The sequence below is a fragment of the Trichoderma atroviride genome, chromosome 1, assembly GCF_020647795.1.
Source record: "Trichoderma atroviride chromosome 1, complete sequence".
NCBI lineage: Eukaryota > Fungi > Ascomycota > Sordariomycetes > Hypocreales > Hypocreaceae > Trichoderma > Trichoderma atroviride.
Genome location: NC_089400.1, coordinates 3,427,999 through 3,453,379, shown reverse-complemented (window position 1 = coordinate 3,453,379; position 25,381 = coordinate 3,427,999). Strand labels below are relative to the sequence as shown.

General features: G+C 50.0%; 7 protein-coding genes across 7 annotated transcripts; 4 read left to right on the top strand and 3 right to left on the bottom strand.

Moving 5' to 3' along the window:
* Window positions 1–408: 408 nt before the first annotated feature.
* Window positions 409–945, top strand: TrAtP1_001232 (uncharacterized protein; the record flags this gene model as incomplete). The annotated part of the gene is made up of 1 exon (XM_066110901.1): window positions 409–945. One exon carries the CDS (start codon window positions 409–411, stop codon window positions 943–945), a length of 537 nt encoding a protein of 178 aa, XP_065966974.1.
* Window positions 946–1,619: 674 nt separating this feature from the next.
* TrAtP1_001231 (uncharacterized protein) lies at window positions 1,620–4,273 on the top strand. Its single transcript, XM_014086208.2, has 3 exons — window positions 1,620–2,309; window positions 2,492–3,079; window positions 3,142–4,273. The coding sequence occupies exons 1-3, from the start codon at window positions 2,110–2,112 to the stop codon at window positions 3,392–3,394; spliced, it is 1,041 nt and encodes a 346-aa protein (XP_013941683.2). The 5' UTR covers window positions 1,620–2,109; the 3' UTR covers window positions 3,395–4,273.
* A 356-nt stretch (window positions 4,274–4,629) lies between these two features.
* TrAtP1_001230 (uncharacterized protein) lies at window positions 4,630–5,883 on the bottom strand (the record flags this gene model as incomplete). Its single annotated transcript, XM_014086209.2, has 4 exons — window positions 5,680–5,883; window positions 5,054–5,577; window positions 4,888–4,988; window positions 4,630–4,811 (listed from the first exon to the last, which is right to left on the bottom strand). Exons 2-4 carry the CDS (start codon window positions 5,167–5,169, stop codon window positions 4,630–4,632), a joined length of 399 nt encoding a protein of 132 aa, XP_013941684.1. The 5' UTR covers window positions 5,170–5,577; window positions 5,680–5,883.
* An 811-nt stretch (window positions 5,884–6,694) lies between these two features.
* TrAtP1_001229 (uncharacterized protein) lies at window positions 6,695–11,634 on the top strand. Its single transcript, XM_066110900.1, has 2 exons — window positions 6,695–7,905; window positions 7,963–11,634. The coding sequence occupies exons 1-2, from the start codon at window positions 7,506–7,508 to the stop codon at window positions 11,022–11,024; spliced, it is 3,462 nt and encodes a 1,153-aa protein (XP_065966973.1). The 5' UTR covers window positions 6,695–7,505; the 3' UTR covers window positions 11,025–11,634.
* TrAtP1_001228 (uncharacterized protein) lies at window positions 11,597–13,944 on the bottom strand (the record flags this gene model as incomplete). The annotated part of the gene is made up of 2 exons (XM_066110899.1): window positions 13,668–13,944; window positions 11,597–13,608 (listed from the first exon to the last, which is right to left on the bottom strand). Exons 1-2 carry the CDS (start codon window positions 13,741–13,743, stop codon window positions 11,597–11,599), a joined length of 2,088 nt encoding a protein of 695 aa, XP_065966972.1. The 5' UTR covers window positions 13,744–13,944.
* Window positions 13,945–16,813: 2,869 nt separating this feature from the next.
* Window positions 16,814–21,140, top strand: TrAtP1_001227 (uncharacterized protein). The gene is made up of 5 exons (XM_066110898.1): window positions 16,814–17,000; window positions 17,081–17,143; window positions 17,205–18,112; window positions 18,201–18,799; window positions 18,852–21,140. Exons 3-5 carry the CDS (start codon window positions 18,021–18,023, stop codon window positions 20,843–20,845), a joined length of 2,685 nt encoding a protein of 894 aa, XP_065966971.1. The 5' UTR covers window positions 16,814–17,000; window positions 17,081–17,143; window positions 17,205–18,020; the 3' UTR covers window positions 20,846–21,140.
* A 310-nt stretch (window positions 21,141–21,450) lies between these two features.
* Window positions 21,451–24,004, bottom strand: TrAtP1_001226 (uncharacterized protein). Its single transcript, XM_066110897.1, has 4 exons — window positions 23,581–24,004; window positions 23,294–23,469; window positions 23,140–23,238; window positions 21,451–23,074 (listed from the first exon to the last, which is right to left on the bottom strand). The coding sequence occupies exons 1-4, from the start codon at window positions 23,719–23,721 to the stop codon at window positions 21,628–21,630; spliced, it is 1,863 nt and encodes a 620-aa protein (XP_065966970.1). The 5' UTR covers window positions 23,722–24,004; the 3' UTR covers window positions 21,451–21,627.
* Window positions 24,005–25,381: the final 1,377 nt, after the last annotated feature.

The window sequence follows — 25,381 nt, the reverse complement described above, 5'->3', positions numbered from 1 at the left end:
GATGACTTTGGAAACTACCGAAGTTCGTCAACGACAGGGCCCCTGGATCACCTCTGCCGAAGGCTAGGGCCGGCAGCAACGAGGAAGAGAATGGGCCTCTCGGTGAACTTGCAGAGTCTTTTTCCAAGAGTTGAAAAATACTAGGAGTGGTTACTGATGAGACCAGCACTGCTGGTGCGGGCTGATGCAGCCGACTTGTGATAGGACGAGAATACGGTGCTGTGCTAGCTTCGCCAGGATCAGGTCGGGGAATTCATCCACCGCCATGTGCTTGAGCCCGGAAAGCTGCCTGGAGGCTGGAGGGTTCAAACTCGTTTCATGTCTCGCCTCCGTAGACATTCTGCAACGAATGCCTGTCTTCCGATGTAAATCGCCATATGCGGGCGGCGTACAGTTAGTTGCACGTGTATGAGAAGCCAGATTGAACCGGGATTCGTCGGGAGCCTCCCCCACCTTGCCGTGGCCTGGCCACGTCTATTCGAGCTTGCCAGCAACGCTCCCTCACCTACGGATACAGCACGGCAGACGATTCGCACCCCAGCACATGCGCCTTGCGCCGACAGACGCAGGACGTGCTGCAGCGCTACTGCATGCTGTGCGCTCAGCAACGGCGTGCCGTCTCCATTCATGTCCATCAGTCTCGCCCCAAAGCCCGACCGGCCGCTGCTGGACCCGACGGGCTGGGTGCGGATTGACGGGAGTCGCTGGCTGGTGCTCCCGCTGGCAGCTCCCGTAACACACCATCCTCCCAGAGAGCTGGGTCGAAGGCGCTGGTTCCGCCCAACCACAGACGACGGCCCCGTGGACCCTCGTGCATTGACGGCGTGTGTTTCCCTACAACGCTGGACAGACCCCGCGCGAGCTCCGGTGCGCTGGACAGGCCCATCGAAGCCCCATCGTCGCCCGTTGCTAATTGCTAGGGAGTGGGGGGGGTTTTGGAAATAGGAGCTTCGCCCCATGAGTCGCGCGCTTGCGAGACGAGACGGGAGACGAGAGACAGACAAGTTGCTGCACGCAGCTGTTTTGTGTGGCCTCGTGCCAGTTTGTGCGTCAATCTTGTCATACTGTAAGAGGCGGAGATGGTAGCAGGAGGCGTCCTGCACTGACAGGTGGCGTGTGCAACAAGAGCCGCCCTTGTTGGCTTGCCTCTGGATCCATGGCTGGGAATTCATTAGTCGTCATGGTTTTTCTCAAGTAAAGGATGACGATTCGGACCCTCTGCCCTTTTTGCCCTTGCAGAATACGGAGTAACGTTGTCTGACTAACCAGGCGCTGGTAGTGCGCTGTAGTGCCTTGTAGTGCTCTGTAGTGCCTGGCTGAGGCAGGGAGTCTGTCAAGGCGAGAACCATCCCAGGTTGCTGGTGCCGGTCCGGTGCAAGTGCGAGTAGCCCGACACTGTGCAGCTGCGCGGTCCCCTAGTGTCGATGCCCTCTGCCTGCCGGAGCACCGTCCATCGCCGCGGCGCCCACACCGTGCCCGCACTGGGCGAGCCGCTATTGCGCGCTAGGCACCGCTGAAGCTGCAGGCGTGCTGGACCTGGCCTGACCTGGCATTAGTGCTGGCCATGCCTGTAATAACCAAGGGAACCACCCTCTCGGTCCTCGCAAGACGCTGTGCAACCTGTCTCTCTCCTCCGACTCCAATCTCTGCACACCACCGCTCCTCGCTGCGGCCTCGTCGAATCCGCCCTCAACCTCAATCGCAGCAACTCGCCGGCTGATGCGCTGTGATTTTTAGGCCCTCGTTGCTCCATTCCTAGGCCCGGGCTCTTGCGCCGCTTGTCGATTCCAATTCCAGCCTGTCCAACACTCAGCCGCACCGACGAAAAAAACCCACGACCCTGAAGGATCGCCGTTTACCGTAGTAGCCGCTACCATTGCCGAAACATAAAAAGCAAAGGGGAAAAAAAAAACCAGAGCCTGCAGAAAAAAAGAAAGGAAGGAATTTTCCGGCAACGATTCCGATTGTTTCGACGGGTCACATCGGATTCCTTTTGCGATACCCGTCTACCAGCCTGTTGGACTCCTTGACGAAGCCCTTTTTTTCCCCCCAAGGTGTTCACCTACTGAGACAACCACTGCCGTCGCCCGCACGCCAGCCAACAGCATCATGAGCTCCTCCGCCCAACCAGCGGAGCCCGTGCCAAAGGCCGATAGAGAGAGGAAGGGAATTGTCAAAGTGTTTGCCAAAGTCAAGGGCGTTTTGCGAAGAAGCGGCACTGAGCGCCAACCGCCTGCTGCCGCCAGAAGCGGTGTTGTCGCTACAGCTGCCACAACTCCTGGAACTAAGACTGAGGATGCTCCCAAGCTGTATGTGTGACACCGAATTGTTCCTGGGATTTTTTTTTTTTCTTTTATCGGGCTGCCCCTGTTTTGCTCACATACTGTAAATGATGCTTACGAGCACCCTTTACGCCGGGCTTTACAAAGCGCGCCTGTAGCTGCGGCTTATGTCCGACTGAGGGTATCGTGCTAACATAATCTTGACATAGGATCAGCCATGTCGACGCCAAAGCTGCAGAGGCTAGAGCTCTCTATGAGGCTATGCCCGGTGTTAGCCGGCTCTCTAAGCTGGAGCTGTTTGAAGAGCGGGCAAAGAAGCTGAATGAGCGATTTGGCCTGGAGATTCATCCCATGGAATGGCAGAGCGCCATCCCCAGCGACACCGTCCTCCGCATGGACAAACCCATTCGAATGCGCATTCGACGGACCTGCCATCGCTGCAACGCTACCTTTGGCGCCACCAAGGAATGCCCCAACTGCAGCCATAGCCGCTGTACCAAATGCACGCGGTACCCACCAAAGCGCTCCGAGGCCGAGATCATCGCTAGTCGTGAAAGGAGAGCCGCCAAGATAAAGGCCAACCGCGAGAATGCCCCGATACTGCCCGACTACGCCCCAATCGAGAAGGAGATTGTTCTTAAGCGCCCAAGCAAGACGGGAGGCCAGGATCTCGTCCACAAGAAGCCCCGTCAACGCGTCCGACGAACTTGTCACGAATGCGATACGCTCTTCACAGCCGGGACTAAGACGTGCGAGAAGTGCAAGCACGTTCGCTGCACCGACTGCCCCAGAGACCCGTAAGTTGACACCGTCTTGGTTTGAAATTGATTAAATGGATGCTAACAATAGTGCGCGATAGGCCCAAGAAAGACAAATATCCATTTGGCTACCCTGGCGATGCATTTGGACCAAAGAGCGTGCCTCACTATGAATGCCTAAACTGCAAAACTGTTTATCCTACCGGGGTCGAGGACGGGACTGAATGCAGGAAATGCAAGTTTCCAAAGTCGCATGCCTCGCCTCGCGCCCTGCCTCGCAAGGTAGAACCAACACCCGACCCGGAAGTCATACGAAGGCTGCAGTCCAAACTGGACGGCCTAAATCTCACATAGAGCTGTTGATGTCAGCATTTTCACCACCGACAGGCTTGTGCCTGCGCCACCCGTCTTTTAGCGAATTTCTTTCTCGTCATGTTTTTTGCATTCACCTCGACGTCTGCTCTGGGTTTTATAGAAACGGCTTGACGACGGCAATCGATTTTATTTGGAAGCGTCGGTTCCGTACTGAGACATATCCCATTCTCTCTTCATACCTCTTTTTGTTTCTTTTTTTACCATCCCATTTCATCTGGCGACATTTTTCTTCTCTCTCTTTTTTTTATTACCCGACGTCAACCCAGCGAACATGCGAAAACAGCAACACTCTTTTTCCTTTGTCATCAAATAAGTGGAAGAGGAACAAATAAACAAGAAACGAGCAGCGATCTATCGACCCATCGCTGTACCCAACTGGCTAGAAGAGGCAACTGCGTGCTGGATATGATGGATAAATAAGGAGGAAAGTTGGCTTCTGTCGGGAACGGTCTGGCTCATTGATGTTTAACGAGTCGCTGCTGTATTTTCTTTGTTCGTTCTTGACTCCTATATTATTTGACTTTGTTATACCTCGGGGTGTTTTTTCTTTTTCCTTTTTCCATCTTGTTAATTGTCAGCGATATATATACACAAAAAAGGCGAGAGAGAGCACGACTGGTTCTTTATTTTCTCCGTCTCTTTTCCCTTTTCCATCCTATTACCGTCATCTCTTTGAGTTTATTCCTATCAAATCTTTGAATTCTGTTATTCTTATTTCAGGTTTAGGCTATGCCGTGGGTTAGTAATGATGCAAAGCTCCAATTTGAAAAAAAAAGAGATTACTTCGATATGGTAGCTACAAGTATATAAAATGCATTTAGTCCTCTGTCTGAGCGTCAATCATGCCTTGAATGCCACGGTTACAATGGATTTGATGTTTATAGTACATTGCAGGCAGTTGAAACTAGCATATTTCCATGAAGCAACCAATTGCTACGCAACATTTCAACTGAAGCTAGTGATTGTTGTATTTTTCTTTCAATTGTTATGATTATCATTTTTTTTTTTAAAAAAAAAAATAAAAAGAAAATAAAAAAAATCCAAAGAAAATCTATAATTTACATTTCCTCTAGGTCGTCAAGTTCACGTATGGGCCGATTAAATGAAGACGATCTGAACATAATCTTCAAGTTGGTATTTATGGCTTTTTTTTTCTTTATCGCAACGGTTCAGGCTCCAATCGCAATTAATAATCCGCGTCAACACACACCGCTCTAAGCATATTCGCACTGGACGGTCTTTGCATCGGTAAACCAGTATCCGTTCCATTTCCCAGTGAAGCCATCGTTCCAGGTTGTCAAGTCGGCAACGCCAGGAGTATAGATGCCGCCAGAGTTGAGGTTGCCAGAGCTGTAGACGCAGTTGTTGGGCTCAACAAACATGGAGCACACCCAGCCTACGAGTTGGCGGTTATTAAAAATTCGAGACATTTGTTCAAATGTATACATTTGATATAAAGATTTGGCACTCACCCGCGTCGGGACCGATTGATCCCAGAGTCTGCCATGGGATTGTCCAGCAGCCGCCATTTGTCATGTCAATGTGCTGGCATAGATTTGATGGTGTCCAGTTGCTATAATTTCCCCCAAAGTGTTTAGAACATTGCAAAAAGATTGTGCCGAGTTGGGGGAGACTTACGCGCCGGGGCATAGATAAACACCGCCACCAGGAGCACGCTCAGTCACGTTGACGGGGTTGGCGAGTCCGAGACTCAGAAAAGAGCTCGCGATGACTGTGGTGACAAACGACTTCATTTTTGATCCGAAAGTGCCCTTGATCTACCTGAAATGCGTGAGAGATGTTTTCATTCGAAGCAATATTCGGCGCTGATCTCTCGCCTTTTACAATAAAACACACCGCCCATTCTATATAGTAGTATACAAAGTTCTACGTATGCTTATAAGTCTATAACTAATCGTATTCCTGAAGCGCCCGCGCTGGGGCCTTGCTTGTAACGCCCTTTAGCTAGCATCTCATGATTAGTGTGCGTGGTCAACCTCCACATATGCGCTGTTCATGATTGAGGATGAGATTCACTACTACTAAACATTATGCCGATATGCCGAGTAAGCTGACAGAATGCCATTTCGGTGAAGACTCAACTTGATCCGTGGATAGTCTTGCGCTGGAAATGAAAGATTGAAACGTAGATGTGTATACACCTATAACATTATGCGGTTAAGACATTCTCTATTTCTGGATAGCTACCTGTGCGTACAAACAGATATGCTGGGTATAGGGTTGTTGATAGAGGATGGATTTACCTCCCATGATCATGAATGACCGTACCACACTGGGAATTAGAAGCGGTTTCGGCTTATGTCTTCTCTGAGGCAGTTATGGAGACTGGAACTTGGTTATTACGCGAGAAAGCCGAGTAGCTGCATGCGTGTTCTCTGTAGGAAAATAGGGTTGGCCTGGATGCGTTCTATTTGGGGATATGCGAGCAAAGGTACTGCTACTGTAAGTATCATATAGATATTTATGGAACTAGGATTCCATCCAGGGATATGGGTCCTCATATCCTCATGTTGCGTGAGCTCGGCATATTTACCTGTATATCTCAGAGCTGCAGATACTACCCACTTTGGCTGTTACCTAGAACATCCAGACTCCACTAGTAATGGCAACAGCTTATGATAGAGTCCTGGGCTAGATTCTCTTTCCTTTCCTTTTCTTTCCTTTCTTTTCTGAAAAGTCTAGATGCGAACCCTCTTCACGGCGGGATATATGGCAACAGTTTTGCTCAGTTTGCTGCTATGGTGCTCGAGTATTCCACCATTTTAGGTTCCATCATGTTGAGTAGTGATTGAGCTACAAGATTCATGGGGCTTACTCTAGCGCTTCAAGCATATTGCTGACACAAAAGATTCCTGTATTCGGTTTACGAGCCGAGGAGTCACTCGACGGTGGGCATAGCCAAGGTTCAAGCTAGCTGATAGTATGGATAGCTGGCCTGTTGATCAGGGTTGAAGCGGGGGGCTGAAAACATTCAAGTCCTATTTCGTGGTCAGACTGCATGGAAACAGGCGGGACGTACTCCGTATTCCTAGCTCTTAGTCTATTGAGATGGTCAGATAGTGACGATGGCTGATTCCATATGCGTGTGTGTTGCGTCGGCAAAGAGCAGGGCGAGGCGACGGCCCGACTTGGCTACCTAGGAACCTATTTCTTAATCTGGGCTATCTAAAAATGACGATGCTGCCTGCAAAGGTTGTCCTATTAGCTCCATTGAGTGTGTTTGAAGAAGAAGAATTCCGCTCAAAGCCCTTCAGAAGCCTTCTTAGTGGCTTCTCTAGTCAACGCTACATTCATGTTATTAACGTCTTTTCAAACTTCAAGCATATACTATTAAATGATAGTTGCTATCTACATAAACTCAGCAAGAGTAGAACGAGTTGTTCACTTGACGCCCTGGCAATGACGTCCAGCAGATATTTACTTGGCTTGCATATATAAGCCGAAGCTTCTGTCATCTCTTCTCCCTATTATCCATCCTTCTCTATATTATGCCGTCGTCTTACGAAACCAACATGTTCCCCGTGTTGTTTTATTGCATCTTCTCTGCCATTTACCTAGGTACTTGACGCAATGACCTGGCTTATTGCCGACTATCAATATCTTCGACATCACCGACTCATACAGGAGACAGAAGCTATGCCAAACCCATCATAACAGTGCCTTTGGAAAGAGAAGACGGAGAACCCGAAATCGAGAACCGTCAACCAATGGTTGTTCTAGGCCCCAAAGCTGCTACGCTCCAGCATATATAGGGTGCATGTGCTAAAACAACCAGCCGCTAACGCGCCAAGTCCGGTATAGAGGCAATATCGTCACTTCGGCTTATCGCCGGGAAAGCGTCAAGTGCCGAGCACTGGCGCCAGTGTGACTGTGACAACGCGCTGGAAAATATTCACTCTAGTTTCATCACCTCTCACCAACTGCATCTTCCGAGTCACTCCGCCAAGCTCTCGCAACAATCAGCCGCATTCACCACTCCCGCCTGCAACAACACCGGCGTGCGCTAGACTGTGCAAAGATTCACTGCACGGTCACAACATCCCTCCCTCGTCCATCTCTCCTCAGCTATATGACCCAAGACCCTATCAAGACTCCGACGCAGCTCCTGAGCAACAGCAATCTCGATCCTCTCCCTCTTCCCCAGCATGGCTCTCTTCCCCGCGATGCAAGTGGCCTCCGTCGAGACCTCTCAGGCGGCTTCGGCCACGCTCGCCTCGGCGCGGATGACCAGCGTCAGCCCCTCCCAGACGAGAGTGGCGCCGGCGTGAATGCCGACCGGCTGGACAAGAAGCTGCGCCGATTGACCCTTGACGAGGCTCAAGACGACCGCCCTTCTGTGCCTGGACAGCGAATCTCCGAATACGAAAGGGCTCTCGCCTCCCAGACTGCGAAGCAAGACGTTGGATTCCAGGTCGTAAAGCGCTCGGAGCCCCGCTCTGATGGGACACGCCTCGACAACTTCCCCAACGGTATGTTGCGCATCGCATACTGAAACAGCAATGCTCCATACTAATCTGCATGTCCAGAGATTCTAACGCACATCTTCTCACACTTGCCGCCTGATTGCCACTCGTCGGTGGCGCTCGTATCGAAACGATTCTGGGCGCTGGTTACCACGCATCATGCTTGGCGTATGGCTTTTATGCGCTACTTTCCAGGACATACCATCCTAGACAGCCGTGATAAAGCCGATGCTGTACAGTCTGGGTTTGTTATACCTGTATCCTCCGATTTTTTGCGCTTCGAGACTCGGTATTTTCCCCGGCTCACCTCGCTGGCTACGTGGAGGAGCGAGTATCTTTTGAGAACTCGCCACCTAAGAAGTCTGGCTCGCGGAAAGCCAGGAACCCCCCCAGGAGGGAGCTTGTCTGGCCGAGTTGGTCGCGCTGGCAAAAAGAACAGCGCAGTCTTGACCTACAACTCGAAGCTGCCTTGGCAAGTGACTAACATTCACGCCGTCTTCTTAAACGGTAAGAAGCCACCGCGTGTCGTTCAGGGAGCCGGGGATCTTGGCGCAGCGTCTGTTAGCGACCCTACGACTGGCAAGATTGAAAAATGGGGCCTCGAAGATCTATTTACGATGCCACAGTTGGACGAAGTTGCTCCAAATTTGTTGCCGTATGGCCTTGGAGATGGACCAGCAGGCGTCCCCAACACCATGGATGTGAGCTATACCTACGGCGTAGTAGCTGGAGAGGGATTCCCAGGTGGCCGGCCGTTCTTCCGAGGGATCAACGTACCGCGCGGGCGCTACATTGGTGCAGAGATCAGTGCCGTAGATGCCCATCCGGACATACCCAAGATTCCCGAAATGTCTGATGCAATTTGCAGCGTATGGATTGCCAAGTCATCAGCCGTCACATCAACAACGCAATCGATGTGTGGTATTCTCACAGGATCCGCACTTGGCGTGGTCACTGCTTACTCGCTTGGCTGGGATACCACAGGTCCGAGATATGCCAATGGCGACGTCACAGCACGATGGATCATCAGTCCAGGAGTCCCCATCATCTCGTTGAAGATTGATGACAGCTTCAACCAAAAACGCAAGTCCTCTTCCAGGGTCTGGGCGGTAGCCCTGAATGCGTTGGGCGAAGTATACTACCTGTGCGACGTTCCTGTTGGAAAACCGGTCCGTGCCAGTGGAGAAGATATGACGCGGAATGCCTGGTACAATGGCCGTACAGTGTACTGGCACCTTTTGGAGGCAACTCGCAGAGTTGCTCGGGAAGATGAGCTGGACAAGAATGCAACCCGTGGAGCTTATTCGCCTCGATCGCCCTCAAATGACATGCACCTCAGCAAAGAGCAGCTAGTGGCGGAGGCTCGAGAAATCGAAAAGTTTATGAGATACAGGCCCTCTCACTTCCGCAAAGTTTGTGACGGCTGGGACATGCAACGGAAGCTTGAAGTGGACTTTGCAAGTGACGACGGCAAAGGCGCCGGAGAAAACATCTTTGTGATTAACTGTGGCATGGCTGAAAACCGCCCTGCCAGTATTCAGCGCTATTCGCGGTCCTTGATACCTGTACAACAAAAACCTCCTAGCGAATCTACGACACCCGTGGCGCCAATTTCTACGTCGCTATTCGGTAGCATTGGCGGATTTGATCATCGAATTTCTCCAGCTTCCGAGTCTCAAACACCGCTGTCTCCGCCCCCTACTCCAAAGTCTCCGCCAGTGCCCTCGACCGTTATTCACGACTGGTCCGAGCAGCAGCTGGAACTTGAGGGCTACAGCCATGATGTTGTAACGTCGGTCGCTTTAGACAACTCCTTTCCATCGCTTTTCACCCTAGGGGAAGATCCCTTGCATACAGCAAACGAAGCTTCATCTACAACGAGTCCTTGGGCCGATCATGGCTCGAGAGAGATTCCAGGACGCAGAACTCGCTTCATTGTCATTGGGACCAACAGCGGCGCGGTTCTTGTTTGGAATGCCCGAGATGATGACAAAACGCGCGAAATACAACCCTTGAGAATTATTCGAACCGATTCTCCCGAGATATCCGCCGTTGCGGCTTCTGGATTGTACTTGGTTCATGGCGGTAGTGATGGCCTTGCCCAAGCCTGGGACCCCATGGCATCTGCTGTGGAACCTATCAGAACAATCAATGCCAGATCAAATAGTCGCGTTCCTCGTCAAATGCTGGCCATGAACCCAGCACTGCGGGAAAATACATACTCTGCTGTAGGGGCGATATTCCTCGACCCCGATCCTACGACTCTGCAGGGTGTAGTCGCTTTTGGAGCTTTCATGCGATACTGGTCATATGGATCACAAGGTCACGCCGCAGGACGCAAGCGTCGCGTTCGACATGCCGATATGGATAATCGCCTAGCTAGCCGGCGGCAAGGTGCTGCGGTGACGGACTATATTGCATCTGAGGAAGCTGAAATGTATCGAGAAGATGCACAGCAGGCTCGTGAATATTGCCGCCGTCTCAAGAGATTTGGCGCTTTGGGTGATTTGACCGAAGAAGAAGCCATCCTCTATGCGCAAATGGTCTCTGAAGAAGCGTATCACGCCGAAGAGCAACAACGAGCCAGTGACTCAACAGCTGATGCCAGTCTCGACACTGCTTCCTCCTTTAGTGAGAATATCGCGGAGACGCCAGATCTCAGCATGAGCGGCCAGTCTGCTTCGGAAGCCAACGGCGTGGCTGAGAGCGAGTATGAGCAACAAATCCAACAGGCGATAAGATTATCCCTCATGGAGAGCGTTGACAATGAAGGCGGACAGTCCCCTGTAGAGACATCGCGAGGAAATAGCTCTGGCGACTTTGACTTCCCCGTCAATGTCAAATACAAGCCTGAGAGCAGCAAGAAGGGGAAGCAATTGGAGTCTGGCTCGCCGTCATCGAGCCACACGCCCGTTGGCGGACCATCATGGCAAACTACCAATGAAGATGAAGATTTGGCTATAGCTTTAAGCTTAAGCATGCAAGATCAAGGAGGCAACTCGCCGCCATCGTCATCATCAGACATGGATGAGGGGCTTGGCATTCAGCGTGAAGAATTTCCGTCTTTGCCCGGCGATGGCGTTGGAAAGGGCAAGGGAAAAGGGAAAAGTGTCCAGAGGTGGTGATGAAAATGAGAGATGGGAGAGAATGCAGTCTCGAAGTGGAGACTGGCTGAAGACATTTACATTCTATATACATGGACAAGTGTTGACGTACCTTCCATGCTTTTATTTTTGAGGCAGTATTCAAGTTAGACATTGGGAACTTTACTTTGGTTCTTGTGTACAAGTTTCGATAAATACAGTGTTGTTTCTTAAGAAAGGATGGTGCATTTTGCGAAATGTAAATTCATGAGACTCATGAAGTATTGTCTTTCTCAGCAATCTAACTTGGTAACGGTAGCCAAGATCCAAGAACTGATAATCCGCTGCAATATCGTACAGGTAAACTTTAATATACATCTTTTATAGCCGTTGAAATGGTCTACCACTATTGCAGACATCAACGACCGCTGATCCTATGCCCCTAGGAGCCATGATCAATCTTAAGCTCCACCAAATTTCACATTCTCCCCCGTAGTAAGGAGCTCTCTTCATATGGCCTCGAGCCATTCCTTCTATAGCCCAGTCACTTTTGCCGCAAAAGATTCCATGAAACTTCTCATCCATATTAATTTGCCTATGCTAGATGACATGGCCTATGCATCTCGGAAGATCACCCAAACGCCTACTAATGCTAAGCAAACGTAAAAGGCACCGAGTTTTTGACGGATTGAAAACGCGCCGCTTTCCTCGTCACTGCTCTGACTTGCTGTCTCGGCAGGGAAGTCCGGCATAGAAGGCGACAAAGTAGCAGTGACAGAGCTCCCTGGGTACGTCAATGTTTGAGACGATAAAATTAAGCCCTCGGGGCCGATGGTGATGGTTTGGTTGGCAATGATTGTCGTTTCCATATTTTTCAGATCGCCATCTTTGTTAATCGAATAGGTTTCCCCGTTGACTACTACAAGAGATGGCAAAAGTTTTCCCACAGTGACTCCGCCTACAATCTCATACTCCGTGTTGGTGGAGTTTGCCGAGGGCCCTCCTAGAGTGGTCCCGTGGAAAGATATGCCCCTTGGACCGATTGAGATGGTCTCGCCGTTGAAGGTTGTTTGCTTTAGAGCAATATTCGCGCCATAGGTGATGGTTGTAGAGTGTAGAACAACTATGGAACTGCCTATAACTGTGATCATCTCTCCTCCTGTAATAATCTCATGAGTTGGTCGAGGCGAGGGGTTCTGGAAAACTAGCGTCTCATGGTCGATAGCTATAGTTCCTGTCCCAAGAGCAACCTTGTGGCCATTAATGGTAGTTGTAGCCATCTGCGGCGAGATGCTCAAGGTAGTACCGTCAACCACAGCTTTTGTTCCTGAGATTATCACCGGAATTCCACCCAAGACCCCGGATGTGATAGCTGAGGTGGGAGTGGATATTTCTTGAGGTGCAGGCTTTGTGACTGTTGAACCGAAACCAACGACTGCAGTTGGAAGAATCGTAAAAACGTCAGTCCCGACAGTGATGGTTGTTGTTTGGCTCGGTTTCAGGCCAGATATCGTCTCTTCGTTGATAATAACTTGGTCTCCTCCAGCAGTGACTTGAAAAGTAGGAGCTGGAGGTCGCTTCACGCTTTCAATAAGGTTATTGGAGATGGGTGTATCGGTTGGCGGACTGTTTATAACATCAATGGTTTTATGAACACCCTCTCCAATACCAGTAATCCAAGTGGGACTATAATCAGGAGTTGGTTCAGGTGAAAAAACCACAGCTGGGTTCTTATCGGTTGTGATAAAGGTAATTATCCGACGAGTGAATGAGCGATACGGCTTGATGGTGATAATTATTCCACCTTCATCTCCGCCAGTAGCATCAGGCGTCTGTGTAAGAATCTCTGGAAGATCAAACGAAAAGGTAATGGCGGGAATAGGAGCAACTAGGGCTGGTACACCGATGTCAGCTGTTGGAGAAGCCGTAGTCAGAGGCGACGCCGTCTCTATCGCAGTTGAGTTAGATACGTGGGTTGTACTGTAGAATGTTATGAGAGCTTCGCCTGTAGGAGAGCAATAATTCGGCGTTGTCAGGGGCGAATAAGGAGGAGTGTAATCAGTACTGTTGCCATAGAATGTGATGGTCGAAGTATAAATTATAGAATATTCGGTAACAGCTCTATCGCTGGGCAATGAACTACACGGCTCTGTCGAAGTCGTAGTTATTAGAGAAGAAGAATTCGTCGGAAAAGTTTCAACTTTGCCGCCTGTCATTGGGACACCTGACGGATGCCCTGGCTCATCAGCATTGCCACGGGCGGTAGCGGATGAGTTTGTAAATAAGCCATGGATTGGCATCGATATTTGACTTGGCTCTCCTGTCCCAAATATACTCTCGGTTGCTGATGGTAAAGTGGTTGCGTTGATATCATTGACTCTAACGCTCGTCATAGGCGCAATAGACGGGGGAGAAGATATTGACGGGGGTCTTGAGTATGAAAAAGGCCTCTCTGTGGCATTATATCGTGTCGTCGGTGCGGCGGTTGTTTGAGATGTTGTAGCTGTTGGCTCTGAGAGTGTAACCTCGACCGCGGTATTACCTGTCGGCAAAAGGCCATCTTGAACAGTTTCCAAGGTGCTGTTGGATTGGAACAGACGTCGCTGGTGCCGACGATGCAGAAACTCTGTATAGGCATGTGAATAACAGCGCCCTTTCGGCAGCAAATCGAAAGACTTAACACACCTAGCTGCGTAGCCGCTGTGGCAGCCTCTATGGCAAATGTTGCATATAACAACAGCGCAACATTGGTTGCTTTCATTGTATTTTCGAAGATTGCGAGAACGATCCGAATCAATGTATGCTTGAACTGGGGCGTATGGATTTCAAGCGACAATTTGATGGTTTCGCCATTGAGCTATAGTGACATAAGGATTTATAGGGGCAGCATATTCTCTAAAAGCGAAGAACAAGTCGAAGTGCTTTGCCCCAGCAATAATCAGCTGTTAGACTGGGACTTCTACTATGGTGGTGAAGTAGAATATTCGCGGACAGGCCCGGTTTGCTCATAGAAAGCTCGGTCTATAGCAAATAGGTACGAAGGGCGCCGACATCACACATACTGACTGCATGCACTGAGCACTGCCGCAGTCGACTGCAGGCGTGTGCAAGCATGAGATGGATACGGATAGCAGCTGGCTCTCACACTAACAGTAGGTACTCCATGTACACTGTATACTCTAGCAGTGGCTGGCCGAGTGCTAGGCCCAACACACCATCTCAAGCTTGAAAAAGGGAGACGGAGAAGCATCGAGCAGCTCCTGCTGCTGTCGTGAGACAAGGAATAATCTAACCCTTCTTCTTGGCTGTAGCGCGGCTACACAGGCTTCCAGATGCTGGAATCTGACTGTTCGGTCTGATAATACTTTGTATAGAGAGCTGTAATGTGCTGCAGGGTTGACACGTTGAAGCTGCGCGAGCGGCTGGGCGCAGAGATATGATGTTCCGTTAGGCCCACGCCAGGCCAGACTTCACCAATAGGCCGAGACAATTCACTGGCCTACATTCAGCCTTCCGATATTAACGGGAACACAACGCTAAAGGCGCTCTTGTGTGGAGAGCTTGAGATGGAAAATTATGCGGCCAACCTGACCGTGGCACGTCTTGGGTGTTGGAATAGGGGTTTGTGACCAATAGTAATTCAAGGGAGAGCAAGGTCTCAATATCTCATTTGAAACCCCAGTGCTCTGTTCCCTCGTCAAAATTTCCCGCATTATACATATGGCTGGGCCAAGCCAAAGGAGCATCTGTGTGACGCACGGCAAGGTCACGGCTGCGTATACTTGGCGGGCTCCAAGCCTCCGATGCAGGGCGGATGTAGTGGCAAATAATGCCCTCTCATTTCAAGCTTCGCGGCTCGCTTCCCGCGATTAGCCCATGTATGGCATTGGCTGAGCTGCAGTGAAGCCAAAACCATAAATTATTATCTTGGACGAGATTGTTACGCGGATCTTAGCGGCTTGCCCAATCTCAGCTGTCAGTAACGAGCTTGTTCTCCCTTGCTAGCAGTCTTTCTTAGCGTCCAATAACGCATGTCGGGTGGATGCTCCGTTCAAATAGCGGATGCATAAGAGTGGCTATTGCGAGCTATTTCGCAGATGGGAACTGAACGTTTCTTTTTGTTCGTATTCCGAGACACCACTCCCTTGGCTCAGCTGGTCCCGACTGCAACGGTAATGCCGAATTCTGATCAGACGGCCTGTAATCCGCATTTCCCTTGCATTTCTAGCGGCTGTTACTAGCAGCTATGTGGAGTAGTGCGGAGAGCTTGGCAGCCAGAGGCATGCCATTGATAGGCCATGTTCCTGGCGTTGCTACAAGGGTTGTGTCACGGGTCGTCTGTCTGCCTTTCTCGCTGTTGGCAGTTTACCATTTCCTTGAGGCGAGTAGCTCGATTTCTCAGCTGCCAGGCGCTGCGAAAATGACGGCCACGGCTTCGGGAACTGAGTAATGATGGACGTCCTTTGTCGCTTTAGGTATAATATTGGCCTGATAGCAGTTAGACCTGGCACTGTCTGTGAATATTTTCTAGAACACATACGAAGTAGACGCTGTTTGAGGATCCAGGCATGAAGACCTGTCGCAGCCTTGGTTCCGTGACCAATTCCATTCAAAGATCCAGGGTAACTTTTGAGGCAACTTAAATATCATGAGGCGCTTGTACAGTCAGTATCTAGTTGAATGGTTGACGCTAGAAGAGGCAAGAAGTCCAGTAATTTAGGTTGATAATGTTCTCGTCATGTAGTCTTTTGTTCATTTGCAACGAGGAAGGAGCTTGTGTGATAACGTCGTTTTGTAGCGAGTACAGCGGCTCTCACCGTGGCAAGGCGGCATATTTGGAGCACTCCTAGGTAACTTCTACCTCAACCACCTGTGCCTGTTAAGCCGGGGTGCTAAAAAGTAAATCCGCGTTTGACCACCTCAAACCTGCTCCCAAACTTTGCAACTTCACCGTTACTCGTACCATCACTAGCAGAGGCCTGGACACTTGACCATCTCAGCTGGTGAATTCTCTGGATGGAATTACTGGTACAGTGCTGCTTCATATACAGCCAGTAGCCGTGCTAACGCTGCTAGTGGTGCATGGCAGGGAGCTTAGCTCCGGCAGACGATCCCCCGTCAGCACTTTACTTGCGCACAAGACGTAAACGCATTCGACGAACCAGCAGCAAAGTGTTGGCGCGTGCCAGACTTTCAGCCCCCCGATACTGTTGGCTACCTGCGGGACGCAGAATGCTGGCGTGATTCCAGGCAGTAGCGCTGTCCATGCTCAAATGGCCAGGCCAGTCCGTCGTGTGTTACAGTACGCAGTTCACACAGACAAACTGCTTCAAAGAAGAGCGTAGAGGTGGGGCGGATGGCAATCCCGGCTCCAGCCCATCTGATCAGTGGGCCTCCATCTCCAGATGCTGTAACAAGCGCTGCTGATCAAAGGCCTTACCCCAGTCACTCTTCTCATTTCTTAAGAGACACCTGGAGTACTCCATAGTTGGCGTCGTTTTGCAGTTTCTGAGAAGAGCCGAGAGCTTCATATTCGGCCAGCTGCCTTGCGTATGGAAGTCGTAGCTATTGAGGAACATGGACATTCCGACGACATAACGCGGCTGGCAATACACTGCTCTGTATGTCGTATCCGTACTACAACAACAAATGTTGCGCGCACTACGTACGCCGCCACACCGAGCTCAGGGTCGCCACCAGGTCAGGTATGTGGGCAATGCGTATCAAGCTTAGCGTTGATGCTGTCTTGAGAATGTCTGAAACATTGAGACGCCTGGAAAAACCGAGGCAGTAAGACTATTTTCCTGCCTTGTCCGAAATGTTTGACTTACACGACAATTGGGCCGAGAAAGCCCAGTAAGTCTGGTCACCGGATACGTCGCCAAATTTCTTTCGCACTGCCGTTTTTAACCTTCTGCCGCTGATCAGATGTGTATTCCAGCATGGTATGGTTATCGAGTTTGTTGAAAAGACTTGACAGCGGTACGTACGTGTTATTATAAGGGATGTTTTTCTATAGTAAGCTTGCGTGTCCTCCCTGCGTTAACTTCCAAGACATGAGGAGCGGGCTTTGCTGACCCCGAAACCATGGGTGACAGAACGGAGGCGGTCAAGCGTAGATCGTCTCGACCGATGCTAACTCAATAATCTGCCCTGCAAAGGTATGTAGACGACAGGGCATTGCTACTGCTTCGAACCGCTAGCTAATATATAGAGCTGGAGACTTGGAGATGACTTGACCGAGGAACATATCAGTGTACCTGTACCCAGGACGCGTGAAGCGTTCCAAGTGTAACCCCAGCAGGATATTAGCAACTGAAACCGTTCCCCATCTGGTCCCATTTTGGCGGCCAGGTATTACTGCAGTACTAGCATTAGCGCTTCCGCGAGCCATCGGCGGCTTGATGGCCGGCACAATTTGGCGTTGCTAGGCTCATCGTAGCGGGCTTCACTATTAGACATCTGGGACAGGGCCCTGTCTGTCGCAAACTGATATGGAATGCTTCAAGTGGCCCCTCTCGTTGGATCTGTGGCGAGTGTGCAGAGTAAAGGTCCATCCCTTGGGCAAAGTTGTCGAGGGCGGCGGCGACAAGGAAGCTCCAGGCCCCATATCCTAGGAGATCGGCCTAGCATCTGTGCATGCTCATTAGCAGCTTCCAGTCAGTGCCTGGCACAAGGTACCCTCCCCGGCCAGCCATCCGAGGGCCCGTTGGAAGGTGTCCAAAGCCTTGCATTTCTATCCGTCGTTCTTCTTCATACATACAGCACGATCGGATTCTTCGAGAATTTCATGGTACCCAAGAACAAAGCGTTCTCGCTGCGTAAACCTGCCGGACCACGAGCTATAGCGCTCTCTGAACGCTGCGGATTCCGTCACACCACGCGATTAAACCCCATGGATACAGTACCGTGGTAGTGATATAACGGAAGCTGAGAGGTTCTCATGATACCAAGCCTTGGGTTCCCAGCAGTGCCACAACCTGGGAGTCCTCCTCTTGGCGCGCGAAGCTTCGGCGTTGCAGCACTGGCGTCGACGAAATGCGTCTTGGTGCTCTAGTAATTATTGCGACAGTAGCTGGTATTGTCTACGCGAACGAGCCGTCACCGGTGGCATTCGATGCTGGAGAATGGTATGCTATTATTCCTTTTATATATCTGACTACCCATGAATGCCGCAATGAGTTCAGGTCATGTATGTATCTGACCTTGACTTGGTAGGCTTGGAATTGACGGGAACTGGTCGACAATCAAGGTTTTGCTGGGGTCAAATTCAGACCTTGTCAACGTTCTCTTGAGTACATCGCTTTCCGAGTTTTGGGCAATAGGACCCGGAGGATGTTTACAAAATACGTCGCCATCTCAACATGATCGAGGTCCGCCGCTTGCAAGACATCTCGGGGATCCCACTCGTCAACATCTCACTCCTCCGTCCAGCCAAGGAGTTGAATTGGATCTCATAGAAGAACCGCACTGTTCTTCTTCTCGTGGCGGCATTTATACGCCATTTGAATCCAAACATTGGTCCTACATGGGAATTTGGCAGCTCGGGTTGGATTATCTAGGATACGGTGGAAACGGCCAATATGGGCTCGACACAGTCAACGCATACAGCTCCATTACCGACATTGGTTTTGGAATGTCCAATGTTCTCATGTCTGCCATCAATTCAACAGACTATTACATAGGTCTTTTTGGGCTAGGGATTACTCAGGGCAGCTTTGGTAATGAGGTAGCTCAGTCGCCTTTGACCCAAGCCGTCCGCACCTTTGGATGGATTCCCAGCTATAGCTACGGCTATACTGCCGGTGCCTCTTATCGTATGTGAGAAGTTGCTCGTATCCAATGGATAGCGCTAATTTGAGAGAATAGGAAATATCCCAGTTTCTATTACTTTAGGGGGCTCTGACACAGCTAGATATGTCCCGCACGACGTTGACTTCACATTAACTCCTCAGGATAATATGCCTCGCGCTTTAGTTCGGGGCATCGAAGCTTCTGCGAATAACGACACCGAAAAGCCGAAGAAATGGGACTCTCTGATCTCCAGCCTTTCAAGCTGGGACAATTCTTTTACGGCCTTGATTGATAGCACTACTCCCTATCTGTGGCTACCGAACGCCGTGTGTGATCAGTTCGCAGATGCTTTCAACTTGACCTATAACAGCACCTTTGATTTGTATACTCTCACGAATGAGCAGTATAATGCCTTTGGATCAGCCAACTCGTTTACTTTTACGTTTAGCCTCTCAAGCTTCGACAACCATGATAACTTTGGATCCCCTTTGAATGTACCGGGACTAGTAAATATCACCGTGCCAATGCAAGCATTCGTCGGACTATTACAATATCCATTCAAGCATCGAGCTATCAAATATGGAGACCCAGCTGTCCCATACTTTGCACTGCGGAGGACTCAAAATGACTCTTCAATCGTCATTGGCCGATCATTTTTACAGGAAGCGTACCTGATAACAAAATATGACGAGGCCGTATTTTCTATATACCAAGCCAAATTTCCTCAGCAGCCGGTAGCAGATGCAAATTTGATGCCGATCAAGCAGCCAAATAACAGTCCTTACCCAGGGCCACCAACACAAGCCGGTACCAAGCTACGCACAGCGCAATTAGTAGGCATCGCTGTTGGAGCCATCTTGCTGTGTATATTCTGTCTGGTGAGCGTGTGCTACCTGTGCCGCCGAAGGAAATCGGAGACAAAAGGCGACGAAACAGAAGTGAATGACAGCAAATCTACCAAGGGTTCGGTTACGCCCAGGATATCTAAACATGCCAAATGTTTCGAAGTTCCAATATGGAACTTGTTCAAAAGTAACAATGCTACTATAAATCCTACCGTCGCTGCCTCAAAATCCGAGGGAGTGACTGTGGCAGAGTCAGTAGTTTGCGAACTTGCTGTTCCAACAGCTCCCGTGGAGCTCCCCGCTCCCTTGGCTCCAGTAGAGCTTGATGCCAGCGATGGAGACGTCGACAGTATTTCAATAATCGGCAATGGGACTTTGGACGCTGATACTATACAGAACATCAGCCCCTATGAAGTAGCACAGAAGAAGATCGAAAGACAGCTTCGAGGATCTCCACCTGAGTATCGTGCGTCGCTAAAAATTGTTATGCCTCAAGAGAAAGCAATTACATATATTGCCAGTCCAACCCATACAACTTCGAGCAGGGAGATAACCCCAGTCTCTCCAAGATCTGGGCTGGGGACAGCATCGTTTCCAGGATCGCCTTCGCCCATCTCCTCTGGGTCAGGATACAATAGCCATAGCTCCACGAACGCAACCACCGTATCGGCCGCAGGTCAATCTTCAGATGGGCAATACAACGACAATATCGTGCAATTAGATACAAGTCAAGCAAGCACGCAACACTCGGATAATCCGGTCGCATTGCAGTCCAAAGCCGCTTTATCGTCTATAGCTTGTCAGAAAACCCCGATCGATCCAACACACATTGAGTGCCTGGGCAATCTTCCGGAAAATCTTGAGTCGCTTAGACACAGCATCATGTTGGCGCAAATCGTCAGCCAGGAAAATCGTGATGGTGATGGCGACTTCACGCCTCGATTTAATGCTGACTGCCACCTTTCTGATCATAGTCTGGGAAGTAACTATACAGAAGAAGAAGATCGAATGATGCAGGAAATGTCACGCCAAGCTACCTTTTCCATGGCTCGATCGCATAGAGGTACCCTTTCTGCCGAAAACACACAGGAGAGGAGTGGGGAGCAATATCTAAGTCAGGATATAATGGATTCTGAATCTTTGCAAGCAGAGGAACGTATAGATGGAAACGATATTGTCCACATTCCCCAGATGGCAGAAAAACGATATAGTTGGGAAGACTAAAAGTCGACGATGGCCAAACCTTTACACTGATTTAGCAGCATGAGCGCCAAGCTCGTACACCTTCTTTTTCCTCTATTTTCCTTTTTCTGTGTCCTTCTCCCCATACCTCTCACCAAATGTTTTCTTATGTATTGTAGCGCCATGATTGGAGTTTTTGGAAGCGTGGGCAAATGTATTTTAGGGTCATGGTATTCTAGGTATGGGTTCAGACCGACTGGGTGTATTTACAAAGAAATACTACGATAGGAGCTTCAAGGAGGATTATACCACTACTTATGCTACTTGTCTCCTTTTTACCCCCTATTTATAATTTCTCTTTTATTTAGTACAATAAATTCTTATCTACATTAAAAAGCAAAGAAAAGCATTAGAATTATGATATGTATTATACATGTCTAACGGCTTTTGGTGATACTGGAGGGCCTTAAGCGGTTATCACTGCCGACTGGAATGCATGAAATAATATTTGTGACGATATAAGCCATAATTCTACTGACAACTGTAGTGTTCGCTATTTTTGTCACAATACTCATGTGCCAACAGGGCAAGATATCAGAGCAAACATATATGAATGGTGTAGGCATGTCTCTATAACAAGCAGAGGATTTTCCACGTTTAATGTTTTGTATTATACAGACGACATCTTGGCCGAATTAGTACATATACAATAACTCGGAGTGGTTCAATCCCGAGGAAAGTAAGGCATCAATAGCTGATACTATCCTAATACACGCTCAGTCTATCCTTTGCTTCACACAAAAAAGATTCTCACGCAAGTTTGTCTACCAAATTTCTTGCCACCACGTTATGGCTTCCAACATGTCCTTCCTTGCTTCCTCATCGCCTCCTTCGATAAAGGGATCAAAAACCGCACGCTTACACGAATCAGCCATCCTGGAGGAGCCCCCACAGACGGCAAAAATGGCTCTTTGGGGTATCAGCTTCTCCAGCCTCGGCGCTTCTCGGCGAACCAAGTCTTGCACGTAAATCTTTTCGCGCTGATCTCTCGAAAAGGCCGTAAACACCAAAAGCTCGGTGTTCTTTTTCGCCGCTTCCTCGGAGAGCGCGCGCCATTCGTCTTTGAAGAAGTAATCTGCCGCGCGATTACGATTGCCGAAGAAGATGATCATGGGCGCTGGGCTGGGATGTGTGAGGCGTTCGTGGATGAGGCATCGGACGGGGGCGACGCCGGTGCCTGTGGCCATGGCTATAAGCGGTCTCTGGGAATTTGCGGTGCCATGGATGGGTGAGAGGACGGGTTTGTAGGAGACGCGCAGGGTTGAGCCGGGATGGAGGCTGGCGAGATAGCGGGAGCAGAGGCCTTCTCGGGGCTTGCGCAAGATGGTGCGGTATTTCACCATGGCGACTAGAAGCTCGACGTTGGTAGTGTCTTTATTTGAAGGATGGTTTGCCGATGTGCCCCCGTTGGCGATGCTAAAGTCGCGGCCGCGGATCAAGGGGAAGACGTCGAGGAGGCGCTCGGCTGGGATCTTGACGGAGGTGAATTCATCGAGGACTTCGATGATGCTGCGGCGGGATCGTGTGGCGTAGTCAAAGTATTCGTCCATGTACTCGGTCATGGTGAACTCTAGCAATCGTTCACGATGGTATTCGTCTGAAGAGAAGTAGGACATGTTCTTTAAGAAGGAACGCCGTGGGATGGCAGTTATGTCGATATTGTTGAGGAGCAAATCGCGGAGCGTACAGCATGCTGGTGCATAGAGGTTGCGCGGCAGGGATTCGCAGGCGGATAGATTGAGTGGCTGGTCGGCGATGCTGTTCCAGTCCATGAGGTCAATCAGCCTCTGGACGTCATGGGGGAAGTTCTTTGGATACAGCGTGAGGCAGTCTCCCGGAACGCAGTGGACTTTCCCACCTGATTGGTGGGCTGGGATGGCAAATGATGCAAGGCGAACATCCTGCCAGTGTTCCGTTGGAGTGAGCCTCTCATTCTTGGTCAATGTCGCCGTCCGTCCGGCGGGTATGGGTAGGAGTCCGGGTGGAGGCAAGTTTGGTGCTGTGAGCGTGCCGTTTGAGTCTTTGAGTATGAGAGGGGACAAATCGACAACCTGGGCTTTTTCTAAGAGGCCTGCTAAAGCCGGACCTAAAGACCAGCGTGCCGGCAGCATGGTGTCGTCGGGAATTGGCTCTAAACCTGACGGAGGCGGATAATGCTCAAGGAGGTGCTTTCTTAGATCGTCGGCCCATCTTACGAAGCTGCCATCAATACTATAAAGGTTGAGTACGAGTTCTTGTGTGTGTATATCATATGTGAAGGTGCATGTAAATCTTACCCATCTGGAAACTGCTCGTCCGCCTCACATATGTCGACGAATGTAGTAGCACCGAGCTGGTCTAATCTTCGCACAAGCTTTCTCGCAGCCCAGTTAAATCTATGGATAATTTAGGATCAATTCAGAGTGCTAGATGAAGGGCATGTTTTCATACTTGAGATATGTGCTGTCGCCAAGGCCAAAGCAGGAATACTTCAGCCGGCTCAAGCAACTTGGTGGCAGCTTCTTCCGCAGGAGCTTCTTCCAAAAGAGAAGTGAATTGTGCGGCATGTCACCTTGTCCGGTCGTCGAAATGACAAATATCACGAGTTGGTGCTGCAGCAAGACACTCTGCGATGTGAGATTTTGTTAGTCGTCAATGAGTCAGGTAGAGGGTACAAGTAGGTGAGAAGTGAGAATTGGAAAATGGGAAATGGGAATTGGAAAATGGAAATTGCGTACGAGTTCCACGGCATCGAGTTCCTCGACATGGCTCTTGAAATGCAGCCGCTGGCACAGCCGGCCAAGCTCTTCGGCTATATCTTGGGCATTGCCCGTCTCAGATCCATACAGGACCAAGACGCTTCTCTCGTGGCCAGTCATTGTGAGGTGATGGAGTCAACTGCTCCACGAACGTCGTTGCCTGCTATCGGTGCGTATGGCTTGGAATTCGCATGATAATCAACGACTTTTGCTCTTCCTTTCTTGTATCTTGCCGAATCGCAACGATACGTCACTCCTACCGCAGGTTTATACCTGCATGGGGGAATATCTCGGGGCTTGGTTGTAAGCGATAAATGCTTGTCAGTGCTTTCATGGCGCCAAGCAAAATAAGTTTCGGGCTTCCGATGCCGGGCTGCCGCTTGGTGGGGCCCGTCGGATCTGATAATCGACGTCAGCGATGAAAGTTGCCTCTCCGGGCATTCAGCCACGTGCGGGCCGATTGCATGAGAGAGTGAAGAGACTAGTTTATTAAAAGGTACGAAGAAGGATGATTTGTATAAAATTCTCAGTCAATTCGCTTTAAAATCGATTCGTGTTTACAGGTACAGGTTGCCAAGTGTGTGAGCATGTGATTACTGCTAGTAGGTACTTATTTGCTCTACAACTCTGCTTTATTATTCACTGCAAAGTTCAACAGCTTTGCAAAACTCTTCCTTGTCTTGACATGCACGTCTTTCTATGTGCCATGCACCAAACAAGGCAACGAAATACCCGCTGCACGCTCCATGTTTGCGTGATACCTGTCTCATGAGATTCTTTGTCACCAGCAACACTTTTTATCAGTGCTTTGGCTAGTCAACCGACAGAATCTGGGGAAGAGCTTGCTCGGTTCTTGTGGCTGGGCTAGCGAACAGCTCGGGCTGCTAATGGCTTGGAGCCGATGAGATGAGGTGGCAGGTACCTGGAATTACGTGCAAATACTACGGTGTGCAAAGTAGCAGTCGGCACGCGATGGCGAACAAGATGGGAGACGAATCAATTAAATCGCCGGATCACACCCAACGCGCAAATAAGAATTTAAGCGAGACAATCAAAGGCGTTGATACTGTCCAGGATTGCGATGTTTGGCCGTGGCCCGAGCCACGATGCCCACCTTGGCCTGGTGTGGATCGTTTATCGACCAGGGCCTCAACAAGAGTTGCTGGGATTGCTGCGACCCTGGGACGATGGATGGATACCTGTGTCAAGTGTGCTTTTGCGTGCAAGGTGAACGGCCAAAGGTGAAAGGTGAAAGGGGGGCGGCAAGAAAGCAGCAGCTTTGCCCATCTATGGGACCCTATTGGAGGTGCATGTCGTGCTGCAATGTCTTGATACTGTGCGGAGAGGTATTACTGGAGCAGACGAGACAAGCATGGGTAAGAAACTTAGTCATATGGACGCTGGATCGCGGCCTCAGAGCAGGCAGTACTTACTAAGAATAAGCTGCCTCAGATAACATGCAATATTATTTCTCAGTCCTATGCACCACTAGTACCTACTAGTAGTTGCGGAAAGACTGCCTGCCTCCTGAGCTCGTACATGTGTAAAAGTAGGGATGAAGCGATGGAGTGAGAAATAGGGGGCTTCTGGTGCACTGCAGCTGCCCTTGAAACAAGCTCCCTCACGATTTTAGGGACGCAGCAGGAACGGTTTGATTTGGCCCCTCAGCTGCAACTTCCCTCGCAGTAAAGCGGCAGGCACGGAGAGACTCGGCGCTTCTGTCGCCAGGCACAAACCTTAGTCGATGCTGGGCAGCTGCATTACATCAGATTTAGGCTCG

What these genes read in the sequence shown, in the direction of transcription:
- TrAtP1_001231 (XM_014086208.2), top strand. Translation starts at nt 2,110, where the DNA reads ATGAGCTCCTCCGCCCAACCAGCGGAGCCCGTGCCAAAGGCCGATAGA. An exon ending in ACTGAGGATGCTCCCAAGCT is followed by an intron (nt 2,310 to 2,491) that starts GTATGTGTGACA and finishes ATCTTGACATAG; the next exon opens with GATCAGCCATGTCGACGCCA. An exon ending in ACCGACTGCCCCAGAGACCC is followed by an intron (nt 3,080 to 3,141) that starts GTAAGTTGACAC and finishes AGTGCGCGATAG; the next exon opens with GCCCAAGAAAGACAAATATC.
- TrAtP1_001229 (XM_066110900.1), top strand. Translation starts at nt 7,506, where the DNA reads ATGACCCAAGACCCTATCAAGACTCCGACGCAGCTCCTGAGCAACAGC. An exon ending in CCTCGACAACTTCCCCAACG is followed by an intron (nt 7,906 to 7,962) that starts GTATGTTGCGCA and finishes CTGCATGTCCAG; the next exon opens with AGATTCTAACGCACATCTTC.
- TrAtP1_001227 (XM_066110898.1), top strand. Translation starts at nt 18,021, where the DNA reads ATGCGTCTTGGTGCTCTAGTAATTATTGCGACAGTAGCTGGTATTGTC. An exon ending in GCATTCGATGCTGGAGAATG is followed by an intron (nt 18,113 to 18,200) that starts GTATGCTATTAT and finishes TTGACTTGGTAG; the next exon opens with GCTTGGAATTGACGGGAACT. An exon ending in TACTGCCGGTGCCTCTTATC is followed by an intron (nt 18,800 to 18,851) that starts GTATGTGAGAAG and finishes TTGAGAGAATAG; the next exon opens with GAAATATCCCAGTTTCTATT.
- TrAtP1_001226 (XM_066110897.1), bottom strand. Translation starts at nt 23,721, where the DNA reads ATGACTGGCCACGAGAGAAGCGTCTTGGTCCTGTATGGATCTGAGACG. An exon ending in GGCGACAGCACATATCTCAA is followed by an intron (nt 23,239 to 23,293) that starts GTATGAAAACAT and finishes AATTATCCATAG; the next exon opens with ATTTAACTGGGCTGCGAGAA. An exon ending in GACGAGCAGTTTCCAGATGG is followed by an intron (nt 23,075 to 23,139) that starts GTAAGATTTACA and finishes CAACCTTTATAG; the next exon opens with TATTGATGGCAGCTTCGTAA.